At 52.2% G+C, this 25,927-nt stretch overlaps 1 protein-coding gene across 1 annotated transcript in view; it reads left to right on the top strand.

Annotated features, from left to right (window-relative positions):
* LOC101958370 (uncharacterized) overlaps positions 1-16,961 on the top strand; it is a 49,267-nt gene extending 32,306 nt beyond the window's left edge. The window contains exons 7-11 of the mRNA XM_078018651.1: positions 7,394-7,486; positions 7,943-8,052; positions 11,761-11,821; positions 12,395-12,594; positions 16,203-16,961. Coding sequence (XP_077874777.1) covers positions 7,394-7,486; positions 7,943-8,052; positions 11,761-11,821; positions 12,395-12,594; positions 16,203-16,431 — 693 coding nt within the window. The 3' untranslated portion in view covers positions 16,432-16,961. The remainder of the gene's footprint in view (positions 1-7,393; positions 7,487-7,942; positions 8,053-11,760; positions 11,822-12,394; positions 12,595-16,202) is intronic.
* The last annotated feature ends 8,966 nt before the right edge of the window (positions 16,962-25,927 follow it).

The following is a 25,927-nucleotide window of genomic DNA, read 5'->3' on the forward strand; positions in this document are numbered from 1 at the left end:
CTTTGAAATACTTCTTTTTCCCAGACTTCTCAGAGTGCTGAAGGCAGTCTGGGCCTCTCTCTCCTCCAGTTTCCTCTGGCAGTCTTTCCTGAGCAATCCCTCTGGTCTGTTTGTCTCCCCCAAACCTTGCAGCTTGGCAGAACCCACTGGTCTGTAAAGGGCTGACTTAGTAAATTCTATGCAAAGGGATTAGAAACACAAACTGGGAGGACGTCACTGGCAGGACTGCCTGTAGGTACGCAGATTTAGAAATGCTTTACAGCTTCGGTTGGGAATTTTACACGCTTTGCCTAATTGTGGCAGGCAACATGCACTCCCCCGGCCTGGCCGAGCTGAGCACGTGGTCATAGAGCTCCAGGGCCTGGCCATTGGATCTGCGGGCTGGGAAATGTGGCCGCAGCCCTGGGCAGTACAAATGGCACTAATGACCTCGAAAGACGTAAGCCAAATGGGGTCATTGGTGCTTGGGACGAACTATATCCTCCACTTAGAAGCCAGGATCACACGTTAATTTGCTGGGTTCTAGGAAAACATGCTTTTGTGGGGTCTGTAATGAGGGAGTGTATAATCAATAAAATGAGGAAAATCCTGGATGAAGTTCCTTCTTACGTGATTTTCTTTCTTTTTAGAGTCTGTACCTATGCATAAATAAATACAGGATGTTAATTTTGTACTTTCTCAAAATGTATCATTTTCTGTTCACCCCAAATATGTCTAAAAACAATGTGAGGTACACACAGAGGGAGTTCTAACATTCCAGCCTCAGGACATGAGTGGTCTACTACCCCAAGTGACAAAAAGGGAGCCACAGGGATTTGGCAGTGCAGATGGAAATGCCACAGTGCTCACTCCTGATGGGAAACGACGAGGTACAGAGTTTTGCTTGATCCATGTGTTTTACTAGGGAGCACAGGCATCGTATTGTGGGAAATAATTTATTTAATCACATTTTTAGCAATAAAATGAATCTTGGACTATGCCTGGAATGTGGTCTTGTCCCAGATGGAAGGATCCTATCCCATGGTTTAGCTCTAAGATTTGGATCACCCAGGCGGTTTCTTCCAACAACACAGTGTCCAGGTGAGAAGGCGGAGCCTGGTCCCATCCTGGGAAGACCTGCAGAAGCCCCCGGAACAGGAATACTGTTGAAATCTCCGTGGACAGATGTCTTCATTAAGAAAAATGTTCCATCATAGCCTCCAACAGCTAAACCAGTAATACAGACATGAGTAAAACTGGCTCCCGGGAAACGGGGAGCTCCTACCCGGCACCTGAGAGCTCAGGAAGAGGTGGGAGTGGCCTGCTGGAGAGTGGCTTCCTGGCTGTCCTGGTGATGTAGGGCATTGCTTCCTGGCAGGGACGGGGGAGCCATTGTTTTCCGTCTGCTGGGCACAGCTGGTCTCTGGGGAGTTCTCTTCTGTCCCTTTTTAAAATAACACTTGAAAAATGTCAAACCACAGATCTGGCCCCTTGGCTGGAATCTGCAGCCCTCTAGTCTGGGATGCTAACTTGGTGGTTCTCCTTTCTGAATTTTAATTACAGAAGAATAAATCCAAATGTGCTGTGAATCTTTTGGAGTCCAAGTTAAGAAAGCCATCTCTCTCACCATCTTGCACTGTAGTGTTTAGGCTAGGGCTGGGGCCTGTGTGGTGCTGCACACCTGTGGCAGGAGGGTCGCATGTTCAAAGCCAGACTCAGCAACTTACCAAGGCCCTAAACAATTTGGTAGGATCCTGTCTAATTAAAAAAGGATGGATCTGGCTCAGTGGTTAAGTGCCTGAGTTCAATCTCAGTAGCAAAAATAAATAAGTAAATAAAATAAATGAACAAACTAGGGCTGGACTATGCATAAGGCCTATATGCTGAGACCCTGGCCCGAGGATGCCTGATGAAGTTCAGATTTCAGGGCCCATTTGCCAGAGGACAGCTTTTCTTATTGTCACCTGATTCTACATTGTTGAAAAGGTGGCTTTGATTTTGAGTGATGTGTTTTACCAACACTAGAAATGCTTCCATGGGTCACCCTACCCTAGCCCCAGTTTTTTTGTAGAATTTAAAGTTTGGAACCCAAGGGATAAAATTGGTTGAAATCATCACCTCGATAAGGAGTGTTATGTGGGATGCAAACACAACATTAAAGAGTGAAGGTAGTTGGAAGTGCATTGTGAATTCTTGGCTGAGAGTTTTAAAATGTGTTGAAGTCCATTCTGTGATAAGGTGCTGGGCGTCCCTGTATAAAGTAATGTCCTCAGGGCAAAAACAGAGCTCTTCTTGTTTCTTTCCTGTGCTTGGTTTCTTTGCTGCTCTCAGCCTCCCCACCCCAGGGGGCAAAGTACCCACTGCTCCCTGCACAGTGCGCTAATAAATGCCGAGGAGCTGACTGATCTAGACTGGGGTGGCCCCTGTCTGGTCCTGCCCTGCTTTCTTTTGCAGAAGAGCTGTGTTCACTTTTCCATTTCTTTAAAGAAATACATGCATTTTTCAATCTGCCCAATAGTACCAATAGAAACCATTTAAGATTGCTTTAGATACAGTGATTTTTCTGTTTTCCCCTTTCTGTTTCAAAATATTGGCCAAAAACACTGAGGCATGATAAGCTAGTGATTTGCCAAGTCTCACTACAATCTGCTCATAGGTGTTCTATAATTATTAATTTCTTCTATCACTTGAAGAGAAGTGGTGAAATGTTTCCTATAAAAACCTACAGAAATCTGACGTCTTTGAAAACACGTCTGATTTTTACCCATCTCTCCCAGTTTGATGAGGAAGAACAACCTTGTGTTTTCAGAAGCACTTTACGATGGGGCTTGATGCTGTGTGACATTTTCTGACCTTGGATGGTGGGGTGTCTGAGTTAATCTGGCTTCCCCCACCTCCGCTTCCCTCCTTTAGGGTCTGAGCATTGCACTGAGGTTTCTTCTGGTAGGTGATGGGACCTGGGGATCCGTGGGGGTCAGGGGCCGTGTGTCTCTCCAGCTGTGGTCCATGTACACTCCACTTGTAAATAGCGGACCCAGCACCCTGGCTGTGTGAGCAGGGCGCCTTGCCACCCTCCTCCACCCCCTCTCCCTGCGGGGCGCCTCAGCCTGGGGTGTCAGGGAGATCATTAAGGGGCACTGCTCCTTCTCCACACCTGCGAGGCTTCCCTGCTGTAATTTTATGGGCCATGAGGAGGCAGGTTTGACTCCGGGACACAGTCTCTGCCAACAGCTGCAGACGAGCCAGCTCCCCAGACAGTAAAATGTAAAGAGGGGGGAGGGGGCAACCTTTGAAGTTTGCAAAAAAGCATGACTTTGACCACTTCCTCTTCCCTTTTTAAAGAGCTCCCAGGTATTATGTTGAGAGCGGCTACCGGCTACTTTACAAGGACAGATCCGCTTCCTCCCAGCGCTCGAGACTCAGGTCTGCATGGTCCCCAGCATTTTAATACCATTTCTGGATGGCCCTCTGTGTCCTAGATGACACCAGGATGAGCAAAGGGGGAATGGCTGCTGAGCTGGAGGCGCAGTGGGCATCTGCGCAGTCGCACACCTGCACGGCGCTCTAGGCTGCGTTGCCGACAGCAGCTTCTTCCTTGGGCTTCCTGATTCTGACCATAAAGGAACCGCGACGTGAGGAGCGGACTAAAGCTGAGGCTTTACAGCTGCTTCTTGACCTTAGTGTCCAGTGGCTGCTTTCTTTCCCCACTTTGTTCCAGCATTTTCTCTTTTTGTTTAAAAAGAGACTCCAAGAGTTTAGTTGATCTGTCACTTCTAGGTACTTTAGCATAAGAAGTCCTGGATGTGTGTGTGTGTGTGTGTGTGTGCACATGTGTGTGCATCCAACACTACCTGCTCCTCGGGAGGCCTTGCTCAGTGAGCTTGTGGGGAGCATGCGTGGGGGCCAGCTGTGAGGTGCTAGGGCAACCTCTGCGCCCCTCGCAGGGGCTGCAGGCTGCTGTGAGGCTGAACCGTGGTAATGGGAAGAGCTATGGGAAAGCCGAATCCTGGCTGACCCCCCGCCCCCATGTCCTGCTACTATCCCAGGCTGCCAGCAGTTCTCGGCTGGCAGCTCTCTCTGCCACTCCACCATGGCCACGTTGGGCTGCTCCACCCTTGTCTGCCTCTTGACCTCCCAAGGCCTTCTGGTGTCCACTCTTGCTCTTTTCACCTGGGTATCTACCCAGACAATGGTGGCAAGTGCCTCTATGACAGTGTCGGCCTCCCCCGCGAACCCTGCGGTACCTTCCTGGTGTACCTGCGTGTAGGCCTCAGCCCGCACAGCACTGCTGTCTCCCTGGACCCCATCTTTCTGGCTTTCAGGCCTCTGGTTGGGCCTTGCACGTCCTCCTAAGGAGCTACGGGCACACTCCCTGCACCCCCAGCGCCTCCACGTCCTGCAGGCGCTGTTCCAGCTTCTTGGAGAAGCACTGTCTACCTCCTCGTTGTTGGAGCTCCTCCCGTGCCAGGGTCTTGGACACTAAGTCCTGCCCCTCTGCAGCAACCTTGGGCCCATGGCGTGGATGTGGCTGGCAATGCCAGCCTGTGATGATTTCTACCCAAGGAAGCCAGGCGCTCCGGGAGCCAGCTCGGCAGGCAGCAGAGGGATTCCCTGCAGAGTGGACTCGGGCCTCAGGAGTGCCACGAATCTGCCACGAGGAAACTGCCCCTGCAAGCCTTTGTCCCTGGCAATGAATGTACTGGGTTGTACTGCTTCGGGCCCTGGGGAGCAGGGACACACATCCTCCCTCTTCCCTGTGGCACCACTCGGTCCCCTGTTCATCACTGTCCTTGCTAGCACACTCCAAACTCAGCCATCTGCATGCCACCCAGGTGCCTGTTGGGCAAAGACGGGTCTCTGGAGGGACATTCACATGCACACTCTCCCCTCTGTTAACCAGGTCCAGTCTCTTCTGAGCTGAGGTCTCCTCCTACCCTCTGACTGGGCACCTGCCCTTCATGCTGTTCAACACACCAGTGCAAGCCGTGTCCTCCAGACGGGCTTTCAGCTTCTCGGGACAAACTGCCCTTCATACAGGAGGCTTATGCAGGGGTTGATGTGCGAGAACAGCAAGCACACCACAGCAAAGTGACAGTAGGGACACTGGGACCCGGGGCCTCCTGCTCAGCCTCATGAAGAGGCAGCCTGACAGGAGAGTGTGGTCTAGCCAGAGTGGCGAGAGGTGACCTCCTCCACTGTTCCAGGATGCAGGTTTCTCACCAGAACACCCGTGTCCTCCCCCGGGGTCTGCTGCCCCGATGCTCTCCCTCCCCTCAGGCCCACAGCAATGGACTGTCCACCTTTGGACTGAGACCTCTGAACAGTAAGCCCTGGATAAGCTTCCCCTCCTCTAATTTGTTCTTGTCAGATATTTTTGTCACAGTGACACAAAGATGACATACCTGTGTGGACCATGATTTCCCTGGAGGAACACAGTGCTCCCCCAGAGCCAGAAGATCCTTCATGTTTCGATAAAGCTTCTAATGATGCTTTGTCATTAGAATAATGTGGTGACCCGCGCCGTTTGGAGGATTTAAGCGTGGCCAAGGGATGCCCGTGGCGGGGCTGCATCTCTGCCCAAGTCTTCCTTTTCCTCCGCGCCATCTGCTGCGGGTGCTGTGTGGGGGTGCTGGCTCCCATTGACACCAGTCCTCATTTCCTCACCTGGTGCACGGCTGCTTCTGTCTGCACCTTGCTGGGTGTCCTGCCTGCTGCCCTGGATGAGTGAGGCAGCCTCCACTCCATTTTTTTTTGGACACTGGGGATTGAACTCAGGGGCACTTGACCTCTGAGCCACACCCCCAGCCCTATTTTGTATTTTATTTAGAGACAGGGTCTCACTGAGTTGCTTAAGGGCCTCACTAAGTTGCTGAGACTGGCTTTGAACTTCCGATCCTCCTGACTCAGCCTCCCCAGCTGCTGGGATTACAGGCGTGCACCACTACACCCGGCTCCACTCCATCTTTTTTATTTTGGGCAGCGCTGGGGTGGAACCAGGGCCTGGTGCATATAGGCGAGTGCTTTGGTACAGCGTCATGTCCACCCTCACTCTTATTTATCTGCTTTGATGGGGTGACTGAGGTCTTGCACTGAGGAGAGCTGCAATGACCAGCAGGAGCCCAGCATAACAACATCATGAGGAGGAACCTTCCAGGCCAGGGAGCAGAGGTGCCCAAGGCTGTGTGCCGCAGTCTGGCTGGGCACAAATAACCAGGAGGTCACGAGCCACTTGTAGGTTCAAACAGGAACTACTTTATTGCCAGACCCAACGGGAACTCTGCGAGAACCAACGGGAACTCAACGGGAACTCAACGGGAACTCTGCGAGAACTCAAAAGTATCAGGCACCCGAGGTAGCAGGAGCCGCCTTATTGCCAGACAGCAGAGGTTTATATACACAACTGAATACACAGCTTGTTTCAATTTAGCATCATCCAGTTACAGCAATCAGTCATTATCTTAATAATTATACACAGCTTAACTTAATTATCATCACCTTAATGGCTCGCTGATGTTACTTCTCAACCACTCCTTCTGGCAAAATGCCAGGCGCCATCTTGACTTGGTTGTGGCTCTCAACAGCTGTGGGCAGGAGCCAGCTTGGTGTGTCCCAAGAACAGAAATGATGTGGGACACCTTGCGGTGAGGGCAGGGCTGTTGCAGGGGATCATGGAGGTAGAAGGAGTCAGAGAGGCATCCAGCCTTCTCTGAAAGGGCCACATGGGCAGCGATGTCAGCTGTCCACTCAATAGCTAATGCACATGAGATTCCCACACTGTGCAAGTCTTACATACCATGTTTCTTGTCCTCACAATCCATGGGTATCGAGGTCTAAACTGGCAAAATAAAGGACTCAAGTGAGGCTGCAGGCCAGACCACCTACCTGAAGTCATGGAAAAGGAGCCAGAACTGGACTTTGACCCAGAGAGCTCCAATTGCCCACTGCACTGGGCCCCTTTTGGTCTTCCTCAGGAGATGATTCTAGAAGAAATGACAGAGAAAAATCTGAATGCAGGCTTAGACCGAAATTCCCCAAACCCAGGAAGCCAGCAGCAAGAGGAGCAGAAACAAGTGAGCAGAAATCATCCACATGGCCTTTGGTGTGGGCTTAACCCAGCACAGGCTGCACATGGCCAGGTGCTGTCAGGGTGCAGGGGCAGCTCCAGCGCCGCCAGCCAGACCTGAATCATGAGGCACGTGCGCCACGTCCTAAAATCAGGAGGCCCGTTCTGAGCCACCGTGCTGTTGCGCCTTGAGTCCAAGCCTCGATTTTCAGCAGGGCCTTTCTCTCTGCATTAGCTGCCAGAGGAGAAGGTGTGCTTCTCACTTCTTAAGTCCTTGTGAAAGAGGAGGAGCACAACTGGCTGAGGTGGCACTGAAGGATGTGTAGAAAGATCTGTCTCCTTTTCCCCAAGGGCCTTCTTTCTCAAGTGACCGAATGGAGGAAAAGGTGTCAACAGCGAGAAGATGCAGGAAGACCGGGAAGACGAGCCCCTGGACAGGGCAAGGTGAGTGTCGGGGCTTGGCGATCCGGTCCCACTGCTCTCCTCAGCTCTCCTCCCACCCTGGGCTTCAGAGCACCGCTAGCCCCAGAGAAGCCAGAGGGGCCTGAGTTCAGAGTGAGACTCAGGAGAATCAATAGTGGAGAAGAAAGAAAGGAGGAAACCCACCGTGATTCTTTCCCACTGCGAGAGGAATGAGCCTGGCCAGAGGCAGGACAGAGGGCCGAGCTGGCTGTCCACCCTTTACCTTCCTGATAATTTACACTGCTGGAAGGTTTCCACCCTTGTCGTAACTAGGGGGAGTAACTTGCTACGTTTAGCCCTGGGTGAATCATGACGGTGTATGGCTGCTGTGTATGATAACGTGCTCTCCCGTGCTGTCCCCATCCTTGACCACTGCAGGTTCCATCTCCAAGGTGAGACACAAGCACAAATACTTTCACAACAAAATATTTATTACAGAGCAAGATCGCTTGTAAAACAGGTGAGAAGGATTCCCGAAGTAAGATCTATCTTCGTCGCTTGTATCAGATGTATTCAACCTCTCTTGCAAACATGGAATTCTCCAGAAGGTCAGTTCCTTTCTAAAACATATTTTAACGCCTTTTTTTTCTTGATTGTTTTGTGGTCCTGTGAATGAAGTCCAGGCCCTTGTGCATGCTCGAGCTACACCCCAGCCCTTAGTGCCTAATTTAAATGTCTTTCCACAATCGTCTTCAGCCTTTGCACATAAGTGTGTTAGAGAATTGCCACTCAGGAGGCCACCAAATGTTTTGGAAGGCCATCAGAGAGGGCACGGTTACCATCCCTCTGAGATGGAGACCCAGCTCAGAACGTCAGGTAGCCTGGCTGGGGTCCTCAGCCATGGAAGGCGTTCTGGTCCCTGGCCTGCTGCCAGAGGTCCTGTGTGTTCTGGGAGTACTTTCCTGTAGCTGTGTGGAGATGTGGGGGTTGGCCTCTCTGTGTCCCTGGCACTACTGGTGGGGTCACAGTGAACCCCAGGACCCGGCTCACCATTGCTCCCTAAGAGCCAGGACTTGAACTTGGATCTGTGGCCCATCCTGCTCTGTGGGTGGGGAGTGTGAAGCAAGCACATGTCTCTTGGCCATCGGCCGTGCAGAAGCCCACTCCCAGTGGAGACTGGCAGGGAGCTGGGAAACTGTGTCCTTTCTTTAGAGGACACAGAAGCCAGGCCATCTCGGAATGAGATGGACGGAGGGCACTGTGCTGGCCTGGAGGACTCACTGGGACCTCCTGGCGTTTCAAGGCCACCTTTTCTGAGATTCTGAACCTGGGGCCTTTCTCTTCCTCAAAGGGCTAAAGGACTCTCTAGATCTGTTGAACACACAGCAGAGAGATGGGTCCTAACGGTGGAGACCAAAGTCTTCAGGGGTCAGAGCCTTGTGAGGGGGAAAAGCCCCTTCCTTCCCTCCCCAGAAACCCAGAGTCCACCGCCGGGCTGTTTCCCACAGGCCACTGCACATGTCCAGCTGGGAGACTGCTGTGGATTCTGGTAGCCAGGAGCCAGTTTCTGGTCATTTGGAGGGTGGAGGAGGCGTCTCCCTCCTTTAGGGACCAATTCAGGCTCCGCTATTAGCATTTGAATCAGGCAGCCAAGCAGTTTTGATTGAACAGAGAAGCCAAGCCTTTGTTGTTGCAATCTCAGGGCTTAAGTAATTTTCTGGCCTGCTTTAATCAGTGGGAAAGGGGAAATGGAGATGCGCTGGAGAGTGTGTTCTGGCCTCTGAGGCCCAGCATGAGCCCCTGATCCCAGGCCAGCTCCTGAACTGCTGTCCTTACACTCAATCTGCTCAAGTGTCTCCAGAACATTTTTTTTTTTGATTTGGATTAAACCAATCCAAATAATTATGGAGACACAGCAGGAGGGGATGGCAACCTCATGGTCACAGTCTTCTCTTGCAGTGGCTCAGCCATATCTCCTCACCCCCCACCCACAGAAGGGGTCGAAAGGTAGAGGATCTGTGGCCAGTTCAAGGACACATCCAAGTAACCTTGTCACACAGTGGAGCTACGGCCTCTTAAGAGCACAGGGAACTACTGGAGGTAGCTCATGGTATTTAATTGACATGGGAAGGAGACAGTCTATCTATGTGCATAACTAATAAAAATGGTAAAATCTTAAGTTTAGAAAGGCTGAAGGCCAAGTTTCCTCAGCCCGCCTGCTCTTTCCTGTAGCTGGCATTACGTTGTCTTATCTTGTGCACAGAGAGACAGACATGAAGGACTCCCAAAATGCAGATGACTATGAAAAACCTGCTTGGATAAAAATAGTCTTTGGAAAACTTGACCTCTTGGCAGCCATGCTCAGAGTCTGCTCTGGGCAGGGTCCTGGAGCAGATGAGCAAGCCCCTGACCTGCTCCATCTGGGCAAAGGTGCCTGTGAAACACCCAGAGGCCCTGGCATACCTCGTGGGGCCTGCTCGCGTCCTTGTGTCCACACTCAGCAAACCCCAGCACCTGCACACCCGGACACGAGTGTGTGGCATTCCAGCGGGCTTCCAGAGGCATCCAAGTACACCACCTGATGTCTGCTCCTCAGCTCCACTCTCTCAGGCTCCCTGCAGGCCATGGGCTCGGGCCTCTCAGACCAGCTCCAACCCACTCCCTGGATTCCCCTTCCTCTTCCTCATTTGGGCCACCCATGGCTTCCCCGGGAGGCCTCCCTGCAGATGGCCTTCTCTCCGCCCAACCCTGCACGGGGCGGGGCCTTTCCGCACCTTCCTGGGGGATAGCCCCCTGTTTGAGAGCGGGAGCCTGGAGGGCAGGTACTCTGCCTTCATCAGTGTGTGTCTCCCCCTGGCTGGAGCCCTTCCCCAGGGAAGGCAGTTTACCCAACAGCTGTTCCGGGGCTGGTAAAAGACCTCGTGCTGCTTCTGCCTTGGTGTTTGCTGTGTGGCGTGTGTGGAGACAAATGGCCACTCTCTTGTCAGCTTGAGAGGAATCCACCCTGACTCCCCCACCTTTGCCCTGGCGACCCCTGGTCAGCAGGAGCCCCCCAGGATGTCGGCTGAGCCTGTGTGGAGGGGGAGGCTCACACGGCGCTTCTTTGCCACAGGTGTTCTGGTCTGTCCAGGGGAAGCCACGCAGAAGGGGGACGATGTCCTGGCAGGCCTGGCCCACAGTCCCTCCTGGCCGCTGGCTCTAGAGCCCAGCGCTGACGCCAGGAGTCTACACTTTGACGGGGACAGGTCAAGGGTAATCCAAGGTCCCCTGGACTCTCAGGCTGGCCAAGGCCTGAAGGGATTCCCTGCCAGGCACGGTCTCAGGGCCTCTGTCCCCAGGTGAGGGGCACCGTGCTCCAAACATATCTTACACACTCCAGCCTGGGGACTGTCCCCCTCTGGTGAGCCAGCGTGCCCCTAGGTGTGTGTGTGTCATCCCTAGTGTGTAAATAACTGAGTGACCTTGCACACTGCGGCTGTGCACACGGGGACTCGGAGCAGCGAGGATGGCATGTTCCTGAGCCATCCTCAGGGTGTTGCCAGCAGCCGGTCCATGAGCCAGCCCCCCTGACAGTGTGCACCCCTCAGCCCACGCTCCCTGGACATGGCCCCCCTGACAGTGTGCACCCCTCAGTCCACGCTCCCTGGACATGGCCCCCCTGACAGTGTGCACCCCTCAGTCCACGCTCCCTGGACATGGCCCCCCTGACAGTGTGCACCCCTCAGCCCACGCTCCCTGGACATGGCCCCTGACAGTGTGCACCCCTCAGCCCACGCTCCCTGGACATGGCCCCCCTGACAGTGTGCACCCCTCAGCCCACGCTCCCTGGACATGGCCCCCCTGACAGTGTGCACCCCTCAGCCCACACTCCCTGGGTATGGCCCCCCAACAGTGTGCACCCCTCAGCCCACGCTCCCTGGACATGGCCCCTGACAGTGTGCACCCCTCAGCCCACGCTCCCTGGGCATGGCCCCTGACAGTGTGCACCCCTCAGCCCACGCTCCCTGGGCATGTCCCCTGACAGTGTGCACCCCTCAGCCCACGCTCCCTGGGCCTGGGCCCATCTTTATGCCAGGTTTAGTCTTAATAGTAGGTCAGAAAAGGGGATGGCATGTGGCTCCACACTGGGGGGACTTGAGGGGCTCAGCAGAGCCACCCAATGCACGAGGCTGGGGGCTTCCCCTGGGCAGTCCTGGCCCAGGCTTCCGGCAGGAGCAGTGGGAGGACCTGTCAGAGCAGCCTGTGTGTGTTCAGGGGGTGCTGAGCCTGACAGCTTCCCTGTGTTTGCTTTTCTCTGTTTGGTGCCACCTGAGCAGACTGATGGAGAGAGACGGCCGCTTTGCAGATGAGCACGCTGAGCGCAGAGCTGGAGGTCTGGTCAGTGACCTGGGTCTAGTGGCAGCACAAGTGACACTCTGTCCTGCCTGGGACGGAGATCTGGGAGGCTCTGGGGAACTGGCTTTCTTGTGGGTGCAGAAACCGGCCAGCAGGCAGTGGCTGCCCTGGAGGGTAAGGAGTGGAGAAGTCCGTTTGCCCTGAGTGGTGGCATGGGGGTGTCTCGGGGCAGTGGTGACCAGGGGACCCGGGTCAGTCGGGGTTCTAATGAGACAAAAATCTACTGTTGAATCCAACTTAAAAACAGAACCCAAAGACCCACCTTCCTCTGGCCCCAGGGCCCCTCAGTTGCCACCCGTGATGGCCTGGCGGCAGGCGGGAGGCAGAAGTGCGCAGCCTGGTGGGGTCCAGGCAGCGTCACTCAGCAACGAGACTCTGCTTCTTAAAGTGGCACTTACTAGACAACGAAAAGCTTAAAATATGAATAAATAGATGCCCATTTAGGTGAGCATTGCTGCCCTACTGTCCCAAACTCTTTTCTAAACATTGCTCCTCGAATTACGAATATAATGAAAGCAGCCACAACAAAATCAAAGTATTCTTTGCTTCTGAAAGCTGGATTTCATGGTCCCGAATGAAGACACCGGGCAGGAAGAAGTCCAGCCCAGGGAAATGGGGACAGAGGACCCACCACCCATCGGGCGTCAGCCTGGAGCATGGCCTGCCCTTCGCTTCCTGAAGTGCCAGAGCCTAGCGAGTGCACAGAGGGCACCCCACCGGAAAACAGGAGGTCGCCAGGTGGCCCTGTGTGGCATGTGAGTGGCAAAGCAGTCGAACAAAACCCAGAAATGAGAAATGTTTGCAAACAGACAAAAACTAGCAAGCAACCCATGTTGCAGTGATGAAGTCTGTGGTGGAGGTGATCTGGTGTGTGGCGGAGGTGAAGGGGTGTGTGGCGGAGGGGAAGGGGTGTGTGGCGGAGGGGAAGGGGTGTGTGGCGGAGGGGAAGGGGTGTGTGGTGGAGGGGAAGGGGTGTGTGGTGGAGGGGAAGGGGTGTGTGGTGGAGGGGAAGGGGTGTGTGGTGGAGGGGAAGGGGTGTGTGGTGGAGGGGAAGGGGTGTGTGGTGGAGGGGAAGGGGTGTGTGGTGGAGGGGAAGGGGTGTGTGGTGGAGGTGAAGGGGTGTGTGGTGGAGGGGAAGGGGTGTGTGGTGGAGGGGAAGGGGTGTGTGGTGGAGGGGAAGGGGTGTGTGGTGGAGGGGAAGGGGTGTGTGGTGGAGGGGAAGGGGTGTGTGGTGGAGGGGAAGGGGTGTGTGGTGGAGGGGAAGGGGTGTGTGGTGGAGGGGAAGGAGTGTGTGGTGGAGGGGAAGGGGTGTGTGGTGGAGGGGAAGGGGTGTGTGGTGGAGGGGAAGGGGTGTGTGGTGGAGCTAATGGAATGTGTGGTGGAGGGGAAGGGGTATGTGGTGGAGGGGAAGGGATGTGTGGTGGAGGGGAAGGGGTGTGTGGTGGAGGGGAAGGGGTGTGTGGTGGAGGGGAAGGGATGTGTGGTGGAGGGGAAGGGGTGTGTGGTGGAGGGGAAGGGGTGTGTGGTGGAGGGGAAGGGGTGTGTGGTGGAGGGGAAGGGGTGTGTGGTGGAGGGGAAGGGGTGTGTGGTGGAGGGGAAGGGGTGTGTGGTGGAGGGGAAGGGGTGTGTGGTGGAGGGAAAGGGGTGTGTGGTGGAGGGGAAGGGGTGTGTGGTGGAGGGGAAGGGGTGTGTGGTGGAGGGGAAGGGGTGTGTGGTGGAGGGGAAGGGGTGTGTGGTGGAGGTGAAGGGGTGTGTGGTGGAGGGGAAGGGGTGTGTGGTGGAGGGGAAGGGGTGTGTGGTGGAGCTAATGGAATGTGTGGTGGAGGGGAAAGGGTATGTGGTGGTGTGTGTGGTGGAGGTGATGAGGAGTGTGGCGGAGGTGATGGAGAGTGTGGTGGAGGCGAAGGGGTGTGTGATAGAGAGTGTGGTAGAGATGAAGGGGTGTGTGGTGGAGGTGATGGAGAGTGTGGCGGAGGTGATGGGGAGTGTGGTGGAGGGCGAGAAGAATGCAGAGCCAAGCACCTGGATCCCTGATGTTCTGCGGCGGACCCTGCTTGGGTCTCACCAGCCCGACCCCTTTCTCCAGGAGTCCCCAGGCACCCCCTGAATGGGTGGCCTGGGCCTCGCTCCCCCAGCCTCAGCTCCCAGCCTCTGCTCTTCCTCTCTGAATCCCCGTCCAGGGGAGCAGTCTCCTGCCTCAGGCCATTACCAGCCCTTGTAAGGCACCTGTGAGGACAGCAGGTGGCTACCACTGTGTCTCCTGCCTCCAGGACAGTGACCGGCACACAGCAGAACCCCATTATTGTTTCTAGAACGAATAACTCGATGGGCTCCTGTTGGTCCAGGTTTCTTCACGGCCAGGCCCAGCGGTGCCCCTGGCGGCACCAGGTCCCCCCTTCCTCGCTCCCTCAGGCCTCAGCCAGGCTTGGCCTTGGCTTCCCGTTGCATGGTGGGCGCTGGGACCTGCTCAGGTTGTTGGGATCCTGCACCAGCTTGAGGGTCCAGTTCCGTCCACTGACAGTGGTACCAGCAGTGGTACCTCCCACTTCTGGCCAACGCCCTCACAGGAAGGGGGAGTCGGAGTTGCATCTGGTGGTGACAGGCTTGACACCATTGCGGTGCCCTTCTGTATTAGCTCCTGGTCCCTAGGAGCAAATCCAGTGGAGCTTCAGGCTCGGTTTGCTCAGTAGTGGGTGATAAAGATGTGCAAGAGCTCTGCCATCTGTGAGCCTGCCTCCAACCAGGGAGAAATCTACTGGCAGCCTGGCCCCGAGGTCTTCAAAGTGCGTTTGCAGGACAGATGCCCTTAGCAGAAGCCAGTCTGAGGAGGCTTGGTGAGGCTTCCATCGGGACCTGAGAGTTAAGTCTTCTGTTACCTTGCTTTTCTTCTTGGAGTCCTTTCCAAATTGAGGGACATGAAGACAGTGAATGTTTCTGTCAAAGTGCCTTGGGTTTTAAATGTAGCTGTCGTACCCTCTGATCTGGAGGTGAAGCCTGACACCAGATGTGGCAATGACTGTCTCCTCTCTGTTGCGGGCGAGCATGACATCTGCCCTTGGCAGTGTCATGCATGCCAACCTTCTGGGCACCCCATGTAGCCCATGGCCCAGGACAGTACAGGGTCATTTGGCTCCTTTGCCTGACTTGGGTCCAGGGTTTGTCCTGTAGTCCCCATCTCCAGACAGCCCCATGTGCTACCCACTTGTGATGTCTTCAGACAGGAACTTGAAGCCAACTTATGGAGCAGGTGAAAATTCACTGTCACTACTTTGGATTTTCCCTTTCCCCCATTTTTTAAATTGGTGCATTGCAGATGTACATCACGGTGTGGTCTCTTGTCATATAGCCATGTGTGCACACAGTGTTACAATATAATTTGCCCAATGTCATTGGTTTGTTCCAATTTTCATTGAGGTTATGGGATAATATGAATGTTTTCCTATACAAACATGCACACTCACACAGAGACACACAAACCAACAGACACACATAGATGAGGACACACAGATGGATCCTCGTTGAAGGTGATTTGTTTCATTTCTCTGATAATTAGTTTTGGTGAGGACTAGGGTGTCTGGCCAGAAAAAGATGCAGTCTTTTTTCCACCCCCCAATGGCAGAGCAGCATGGGTTATACTCAAAGCATAAAGTGGACCACTGTCCCATTCCCCACTGTCAATCTCTACATTCCATTTCTGTGGAAACATGGGTGACAACATCTCCAAACTATTTTCTGCTGAAAGGGGTGGGGATGTTGGGGAAAGTAACCCAAGGTCCTTGTTCTCTATCAGGTGGGGTGTGGAAAAGACGCAGTCTCATTTAGCAGGAATCTGTGGCTCACAAAACATCCTCCACAGCAGGATTGTTGAGCACAAAATGCTAATCCAAATGTTCTCTGCTTGATTCCCAAATCTCCATGATTTCCCCAAGGATCAGGATTTCCAATATGAGTTAAAATAGGCTATGCACTCCAACAGTCAGGAAAGGAGGGCAGGATATCAGTAAATGTGATGTAAACTCAATGCAAGATTCACAAGGGAAGCAGGCTTCAGAGAGCCACGGAGAGGGGCGTGGTCTGCAAGCTTGTAGCAGCCTGTGGTGCTGACCTAAGACTGGCCAACCCAAAGTGGGGAGGCGAAACCCTTAAGACGCTCGCACTTGATGGTGTACATATGAATTCTTGGGGAGAGAATTCATAATGTTTTTAAAAATTGGATTCTTATGGAAGTTAATGTCATTGAATGGGAGAGAAAAAGTTCTTATATTTGCAGAAAAAAGTTATGTGTTGGTATTAACACGATTTTGAGTTTATGCACAGAAAGGCAGTTGAAATACCATCTAAGGAGCCTTCCGTCTTTCCTTAGGCGTCACCTGGCAGAGCACGTGAAGGGTGAACCTGCTCCTCCTGGGATGGCCACAGCACCCCTGGCCCTGGAGCACATGGTTCTGACTCACCACGTGGTGGTTAGCTCCGGTCCTTCCTCTGATGTCGCCCTCCAGGAGATCAAAGGGCAGATGAGATGGGAGCCAGGGCTGGAGAGCTGCAGGGTGGGAGGTGTGGTGGGAGCAGGGTCCCAGCAGGGGAAGGTCTGAGGATTTCAGGGCTGGGAACTCGATGGGCCAGAGGTGGAAATAGGGAAATTCCTGAGCCATGGAAGGAGCTGGAGGGAAGGAGCCATTTCCTCATTCCCTGGTGAGAAAGAGCAAATGGCCAATAGTGAGGCGAGGCAAGGGGGTGCCCCGGGACACTCACCTTGAAGGTTTCATATATATGGGTGGGTTTTTTTTCTTTCATTGTAGGAGGCCAAGACAGGAAGTCGGTACTGGATTAACTACGTGGTTGAAGAATAAAGCTGCCCTATCAGAACTAGAGGCAAAGAAGGAAGGAGAAAGAAATGTTGAAATTCCCCAAGAAGTAAGGAAAAGACAGCTTTCTCTTTCTTTAATCCGCAGTTCAAGTAGGTAAGCAGGTACTCAACACGCAGCTTCAAGCCTGTTCCTCACCGTGTGACGACTCCACGGGGAAGCCCAGGTGACCAAGAATCCCTAGAAGCAGGCCCCGGTAGGATCAGACTCACAGTGAAACCAGGTCCTAGAGACGGTCAGCACCGGTACACAATCAGCCTGTGGGTCAGCACCGGTACACAATCAGCCTGTGTTTTCTGTGCCTGACCAGAGTGTTATGGCCGAACAAACCTCAATATGAATTTTTAAACTGTGAGAGAAAATATTTGAAAAGGAGTGAAATAGAGATTGTGAAGTGGAAAAATATAACAAGTGAAAAGAATATTCAGTGAGTGAGTTGAACAGTAGCTTGGGTGTACCTGAAGATGAACCCCTGAACTAGCCAGGTCAGAAGAACGACCTCATGCAGCACTGGAGACAGAGATGGAACCTGAGAGGGCCCGGGACCCAGAGGACGGAGGAAGAAGTCCAGCACGTCTAATCAGCTCCACTAGCAATCATGGAGAGGAGGGGGAAGAAGCAGGATTCGAAGAGAGAAGAATTTCCTCTGATTTAGGAAACCCAAGAATCATGAACAAAGTGAGTCAAAAGAATACCACCCAATATGAAGTGGAGATCGTTGAAGGATCCCCAGAAAAACAAGGGGAGAATACCCAGAAATGCAGACAGCTCCTCAATAGGAGTAACAGGCAAATTCTCTCAGAGTGATTTTAGCAGGAAGGAAGAGAGGGCTGGGGATGTGGCTCCGCGGCAGAGCTCGTGCCTCGCATGAGTGAGGCCCGGGTTCCTGCCCCAGCCCTGCAGAAGAAGAGGAAGAAGAAAAGAAATTATAAATAAGTAATAGAAATCCTAAAAAGTCCTACAAATGTTAAATAAAACCAACGAATTAAAAAGCTTTCCACCAATAACATAAGGAAACTCTAGGCCCATGTGGTTTCAGGGCAGAATTCTACAAACCCCATTGTTCATGCATAACTCTCTCAGAACGCGGGAGCCAGCATGTGAAGGCAGGTGACCTCAATTCCTGACCAGAGCAGGCGTGTGTCACCAGGAGGAAACACAGCCACCTCAGGCAGGAACACACCTGCTTGACTCTGGAAGAAAATGAGAACTGATGGGGCCTAGTGGTGCCGCTCGATTCAGTAAGTTCTGCTTATAATAAAGTAACAGGAAATCATGACTCGGAGGGAAATCCTTCAATCTGAAGGTGCACACACACACACACACACACACACACACACACACACACACTCACACACGTAAAAATATACTTCACATCTTTCCCATTTTTATTCCATATAGTATGGGAAGTCTGACTCATATCATAGGAAAGAAAAAGATTTAAAAGCTGTAAAGTTTATAAAACAAGATATAAACTTGTCTTTTAAATAGAAAAATTCCAACAAATCTACAGATTGATTATTGTTTGATTTGGAAGATTGCTAGAAAAAGGTGAAGATACAAAAATTGACGAGATTTCTATATACCAGCAAAAATTCAACAGAGAAATGTCATTTACAATGGTATCAAAAATAGCAAACATCTAGGGATGATTTTAATGAAATCGTGCACTATGAAAACCATGTGCTATTTTTGGAGAATATTTTTTAAACTAACTAAATAAATGGATACACCTGTTTTGTGGATTGGAAGACTTGATACCATAATGATTTCAATTTCGCACAAGTTATAGATTCTATATGATTCCAACTGTTATCCAACAGTTTTAATTTAAACACAACAAATCGATGCTAACACCTATATAGAAATGTAAAGTTTCAAGTAGGTCAAAATATTCTCTCTTGAAGACCCTGTACCAGTTCGGACAATGCTGTAGCAATAGGCCTAGAATGGACCCATGTGAACCTGCTCGCACACACACCAAGCACAGAGCGCAGAGAAAGACCCTCACGTCTGTGCACACAGCTTGCAACAAGAGTGGTCTTCAGGGCAGCAGGGAGAGGACACTTTCAGCAAGTGACCCTCGGCCACGTGGGCAACCCTGGATGGGGGAAAACCACACCAATCAGTTCTGAATCGATCGTAGGTCCCAGGGGCAAAAGTACAACAAGTGAAGTCCTAAAATATAACTTAGGAAGTAACTTTATGCTGTCAAGTAGGGGAGACTTTCACAAGTAGGGTTCAAAAATCATCTTTCACTGAGAAAAACGTTAATGAAGTAGACTACATTAAATTAAAAACCACTTTTTTGGGGGGGTGTCAAAAGACGCCCATGAGCTAATTGAGAGGTGAGACAAGGTAGAATAAAATATTTCCAACACTGGTACCGGCAACAGGCTTGCAGACAAAATAGGTGAAGAACGCCGACAAACACAGAGCCCAGAGGCAGCGGCCGGACAGAGAAGGGAGAGGTCTGAACAGAGGGTCAGACCATAGCAGATGGCCAGGGAAGCACCCAAGGTGGGCTCAGCGCTTGAGTGGTCAGAAGGGAAGGTCATCACCCCAGGGACAGGTCGCCACCCTGACCAGGATGACTACGGTGAAGAGAGACACGTGTGGACGTGGGCACCCTGGATCCAGGCAGTGAGACCCCCTTCCTGTGTGCTGACCTGTTCGCCTCTTTGCCTTCCTACTGTGTGTCTGAAACACGCCCCTGAACCAGGGACTGAGAATCTGAGCTCCTCTGGGCGCTCCTGTCTGTGGGCTCTGCAGCAGCCCCCGGTGGGGATCGAGGAGGGAGCCTCTGCCTCCAGGCTCTCTTCCTGCCCTCCACCCCCCCCAGGCACAGTGCAGGGAAGGCCAGTTCTCTCAGGGGAGGAGAAGGGGCCATGAGGCCCTCGTTGGCCTTGTTTCCTATGTTTGAATTGGCAGGTGGCATGTCTCACATGTTACATGTGTGACCATCAACTCAGGAGCAGTCGGCACACTGGGAGGAGGTGCCAGGAGCAGGAGTGGGAAGGTGGGTGTTGGGTTAGGTAGACCTAGGTGATGGGTGGGAGCTGGTGAGGGGTCAGTCCAGGAAAGAAGATTTTACTCTTATTTTGACCCGAGCTTAACTACACTCCATCCACCCTGGATAAAGACTTGGGTGGCAAGACCCCCTGGGCTGCACATTTAGAGTCAACAGATTAAGGCAAAACCATTTTGGTTTAAAAAATGAGGGGAAAAAAGGTATTTCTGAACATATAAGTTGCCTCTAGTAACTACACCTTCAGAAAATCATTTACAAGAATCTAATCTCCAAACATAATTACTTTTCACTAAGAGGATGGGGCAAAATTGACCAAAATGATGGTTTATTACAATAGCAGGAGGCCACAGGGCATCTAACAGGTGAACTCAGCTACCGTGGTTAGCCAAAAAAAAAAGTCTCTGGACTTTGCACCAGGGTCCAAGTCAAAACTTTCACGTGGTACAATTTAGATGCTGGGAGAACTGGGGTCTGCTGGGTAACAGCATCCTGCAGTTTACACACAAACACATCTCTCTACTTTATGAGTAAATCATTTTAAAGGTATTTGAACTGCATTCAGAACTTTAGAACTCATCCTGGCAAGGAGCGGCTCTGGCCTCTTCTCCACAGATTCGCAGGACAGAAGGCAGCCCCAGTTCTGAGCTGGCACTGCCCGCGAGTCCTGGAGGGGACAGGAAGTCATGCCCATTGCTTGGCCACTCGGCAGCACTTGCTGAGGGCTTGCTGTGCACCCCTCCAGCTACCGGGAGCACCCAGCTGAATAGGATGGGCAGTCACTGCCCTGTGCTCCATGGGGGTATGGAGATTCTGTGGCAACTCCAGGGGGCTTTAGGAGAAGCTGCCATCATGAGGTTGGGAGAGCAATTGTATACATAGTTAACGAAGAAAGTGCAATGTCAAGTCACATCGAAAACAGAACTGTACTTCTGTAAAATCACATTTCTGTGGACTGAGTTGTAAGAACTCTTGGGAAAATTAGTAAGTTAGTTCTGGGGAAGGAAAGAAAGAAATTTGCAAAATTCCCACATCTTTCAGAAAGGAAGGAAGAGTTACTACTATTCTTCCTCCTATCTGGCTAAAGAATGAGAAAGAACTCAAGAAAAAGAAGTGGCCTAAGTAAATTATAATCCTTTAGCAATGTTTTCAACTTCCAGATAAATATATGTACCCATTATAGTCTCCAGAAAGAAGAAAAAAATTGCTGAAATCGTTCACACAGGTTACATAGCCCTTATCCAAAATGCTAACCACAAGAAGTGTTTCAGATTTCAGTTTTTTTGGATTTTGGAATATTTACATAGACTTTACCAGTTGAGTATTTCTAATCTGAAAATCAGAAATCCTAAATGCTTCCAAGTCAAACCTTTTGAGTATTGGTGCTTAACGAGTTTCAGATTTTGGAGCCCTTGGGATTTTTTCAGATCAGGGATGTTCAGCCGGTAGGAAAAGAACAGTAGTAGGGAAGTGGCATATAAAGAATGTTCTAGATTGGGTCCAGTTCTGCCGCAGTCCGGCTGCAGCAAAATAACCAAGGGGGTGACGAGCAACTTGTGTACATTGATACAGCAGGAGTGGGAGCCGTTTATTGTAGGACTGGAGGGGTATATATACATTCCACACAGCTTATCTTTAACATAAACTCGATACAGCAGTCAACCAATAAGGAATCTCCACACTTAATGGCTCGCTGGCGCCACCTCACAAACCACTCCCTCTGGCAAAATGCCAGGCACCATCCTGACTTGTTTACAGACCCTAACACAGTTCTTGAGCAAAAGGTCATGGTGGATAGCAGAATGGCCAGCACACTCTCCCTGACCTTCTAACATTTGCTGTAGTGAAGAGGAAGACTTTGCTCGGTGTGGAATACTGATGATTTCAGTCTTCAGTGGGACTGGTCATGGGATGCTTGTTTTTCAACCCCAAAATGACTGTGGCTCTGAGCTGGGTCATGGTCCCACTCACTTTCGGAGACTCCTTCCTCACCTTGATGCATAACCCAAAGCAGCACTGACTCAGAGCTACATCTTATTAACCTCCACAGACCATGTCTGCTTGATAACAGAGAAACGCAGGCTGGGTATATCGTAGGACTTTTCTGTGGGAGGCCAGCACTCACCTGGTGGACAGTCAACTAGCCAACTGAAGGTGCACATTATTTCCTGATGTAAAATTTGCAAATTTCCCACATCTCTTAGTTTTAACTAGGTTTTAAAATTGTAATGTAAATTTATTTTCCCGCGGACACCAGGCCACGCTGCATGTTTCAAGTGTGTGCTGTCCTTGGCTTCTACAACCTCCCAGGCTTGCCCGGGTGCCCTGCTTCTCCACGCCTCTGTCCCAGGACCCTGCAGCTGTAGTAATGACATAGTTTGATCCTAAAGCCACCACTGGAGTGAAGGCTGCTTCAAAGTCAGAGGATGTGCCTGCCAAAGACCAGTGATGGCCCTGGAGTGGCCTTTGTCTGGAATGGCTGCAGCCACCAGCTGACTTGGAGTTCCAGTCCCATGGCCACCGTGGCACTGGGCATGCTGCTGGCCTTTCTGATCTACATTTTGCTTCCCAGTGGGCATCTTAAACCCAGGCTGACGCCAACACTGCTGCGCAGGGTTCTTTGGAGACAGGCTGGGTCAGGTGCGCTGGCTTCCTCTCCAGTGGCCACATCTGCGGTTACCACCAGCCTCTCAGAGTGCAGCGCAGGCCATTTAGGGTGAACGTGAGATTACTGGCCTTTCCCCCAGAGTTCCGAAGGAATGAACCAGACCCTCTCCCCATTCCCGGACCCTCCCCGTCAGTTTCCTTCCACACTTGTGTGAACGGGGTGGACAGGAGAGGGGGAAATACATTGTTTCTACTTCCTGTATGTTTACCTTCATCTGATGGAAGTTCGGTTGGGTTTAAATGAGCACAACTCAGAAATCACATTGGCACTGCATTTGAACTCTCCAGCCAGCTTCTGCCGCCTGGGATAGAGCGGGCAGTTCACCCTACTGTGCTGTCCCATCTCAAGGGCCCTGTGCACAAGACAGTGAGCCCAGGTGCTTCCCGTGGTGGAGGCCGAGGGGCCGAGCCCCCTGGGAGCTGTGAGAGTTGAAGCAGGCTCACTCAGCCCAGTCCCTGGGGAGCCGCGTCCCAGACTGCTCTCCAGGTGTCCCAAGTCCCGCTCCGTCCCATTTGCATTATCAGTCTGGTTCCTGGTAAGTGGGAAAGAATGACCTGAACCCCCTTCCCCTGGCCGGCAGCCTCTCCTGCCTCCACCCTCACAGCCCCAGCCAGAGCCTTCTGCAGATCTGGGCTGAGACTCCATCGCTCCTGGTCCAGTCCTTCACAGCTGTCCTGGTCCACAGCGCTCACAGGAGTCTCTGCAAGGTGCCTGGGAAAGGATGTCTGCAGGGAGCGGTCCTCCCACTCTCCCTTCAAACACCGCCGGCCGCCCCTCCCCGCCCCTCCCCGCCCGGCCCTTTCCTGGCCCGTTAGCACCGAGGCGTTTGTCTCCAGGTAAGATCTGCCAGGCCCGCCTCCTGACTGAGCCTCCCCTGCTCTGCCCTCAGGCCACCGTCTTGAGAGTCTCCACTGTCATTGAAATGAGGTGCTGTCTCTCAGTCTGCAGTTCTCATTTTGTTCCTTCTTATCTGCCTTCCTCCGATACCCAGGTTCTCTGCGGGTCCTGCCTCCCCTGCTGTTCTGAGTGCCCTGTGGTTCCTCAACGGAGACAGGAAGTTCTGCTCTCTCCCAAGCTCCGAGGCCTGGGGTCCCCAAGCCAGCCCCTACTCAGCTTCCTCTAGGGGATGTCAGCTCCCAGCAGGAGCTCAGACCTCCCTGTACCAGCCCCTTCCACAGCCAGGGTCACAGTGGGCTGTGTTCTGGACTCAGTGCCTGCCTTTTCTGCAGGTCAGGGATGATGGAAACTAGAGCTGGCCCAGCCAGAACCTTTCCGTGTGCGCTGCACCTGCGTGGATCCCCGCAGTCTTTGCACAGGGGGATGGACTGGGGCTTCATGTTTAACCAGTGCCAAAGCAGGAGTCTGCAAAATAAGTTGTAGAGGGAGAGAGAAGATGTGTATGTGTACGTAGATACCATAACACTCACTAGTGGACGTGTGTGTGAGCGCACGCGTCATGATTTCTGGAGCAGTTTAAAGCCTTCCATGGTGTTCCTTCCCTCACCACCTCTGCTCATTTCTATTCATCCTCAAAATCTCAAAACACAATTTCTGGGCTGGGAATATAGCTCAGTTGGTAGAGAACTTGCCTTGCATGCACAAGGGTTCGATCCCCAGCACCACAAACAAAACACACACACACACACACACACACACACGCACACGCACACGCACACACACACACGCACATGCACACACACGCACACACACACGCACACACACACACGCGCGCGCGTGCACACACACACACACACACACACACACACACACAATTTCCCCAGGGAGCCCTCCTTTGTCTCTTCCAGGCAGAGACTTCAATGAAGCTTGCTCTGGTCTGTGCCTCAGCAACTATGAGGCACCAACGTTCAGTCCCACACTCTGGGTTGAAATGCTCCATGCCACACATACGGGCAGCTCTTCTTTAGACACCTGTGCCACCTGCGTGGTCAGCCCCACCAGGAGCGGGAGGAAGGATCTGTGGAAGGGCATCCGTCCTAGTGAGAGACCGCCCAGGCAGGCCCTGGGGAAGATAAGTCAGGCATAGGGAGCCTCCCACAAAGGTGGAGGACGGTGATTCCAGAGGCTGAGGGTAGGGGACACCCCCTGGGAGGTCAGCCGCCTGCACAAGCAGCAAGCCTTGTCCTGTGAGAACAGAAACAGGGAAGGCTACGGATGCCATGATGAGGGACGAGGAAATCAGGACTGCCAGAAACCTGAGCGGAGAGAAATAAAATCTGCATGGGCGGCAGGCAGTAAAACCCCAAAGTGACATGGAGGCGAGTTGACAGAGTGGTGTGGAAAAAACTTCACAGGCCACTTAATTATGCAGAAAGACCCCAGAGATGAAAAGAGATGGGGAGAAGGCGGCAGAAGCCAGAACAGGTAGGAGCTGAACGGGAAGCTCGGCTACACCAGGTACAAACAGCTCTGCCCCAAGGGACCCTGGTGCAAGGGAGCTCTCCCCACATCCACCCCAAAGGATTTCACCAAATGAGATTCTCCTCCTAACCACATCACCGAGGAACCTGGGAGCTCCCAGAACTGCAAAATTAAGAATCCAGGCAGAAAGGTCCCAAATTACCCACCAGACAGTCCCCAAGCCCAGCTGCCCACAAATCTCTCCTCTGCAACCTCGAATTCCAAAGGGAGCAGAAGTGCTGGAGTTTAAGAACTGTTAGGAGTCCAAGACCCCTAACCTTGGGCTTGCTGTGTTGGTTGGTTTCTTTCAGTGTGTGAACTCCTGTCACTAAGTCAGCCAGAACACTGTCACCTGTGACACAGCACAGTGGCTCTCAAGGCACAAGAGATGGAATTTGGTTTTGAGGTGCAGCCCTCAGCTGCTCCCCATCAATTCCACACCCTGCGGGGCTGCTCCCTCCTCTGCAGCTCACAGGAGCACACTGGGAAGCTCAGAGTGAGCCTGGTGGCCTGCCTCTGCTATTTCCGTGATGGATAAACGGTGCAGAGTGTACCTTAGAACTAGAGAGAGTCCTGGAACAAATGTGTATTTATTCTTTTCTTCAAAACCACAGTCCCCTTAAACAACCCAATGTCCTTCATTTTTTTTTCCAGTGCTAAGAGGTATAAAGATTAGTGACTTGTCACTTTAAAAACAATCACAAGAATCACTGGGTTCCTTTCAAAGGGAGTGACAAACCAACAGGTGGCAGAATCATGCACTATTAGGCAATATTCACGATCACTTCTAATCTAGGACTTACCAGTGTTTTTTGTAAAGTCTGCTCAATCAGTGGGGGGATTCAAAACGGAAAAAGAGGAGGATCACATGCCAAAATATGGATGGTGACTGCAATCAGTGCCTGGGGTCTTTGTTTTCATGCACGTGACACGTGTTATGGAGGTATGGGCCGACAGCATATTCTTTAATGAACACACATTATATTCTCAGGAAAAAAATATGTTTTTTCTTGTAGGAAATTGTGAGTCACGGCCCTGAGTGTAGTCCTCTGCGGACTGGCTTTGAGCCTGCACAGGTGCAGGTGCACTGGAACCTGCTCCTACGTCCT

This window comes from Ictidomys tridecemlineatus, chromosome 8 (assembly GCF_052094955.1).
Source record: "Ictidomys tridecemlineatus isolate mIctTri1 chromosome 8, mIctTri1.hap1, whole genome shotgun sequence".
NCBI classification, from domain to species: Eukaryota; Metazoa; Chordata; class Mammalia; order Rodentia; family Sciuridae; genus Ictidomys; species Ictidomys tridecemlineatus.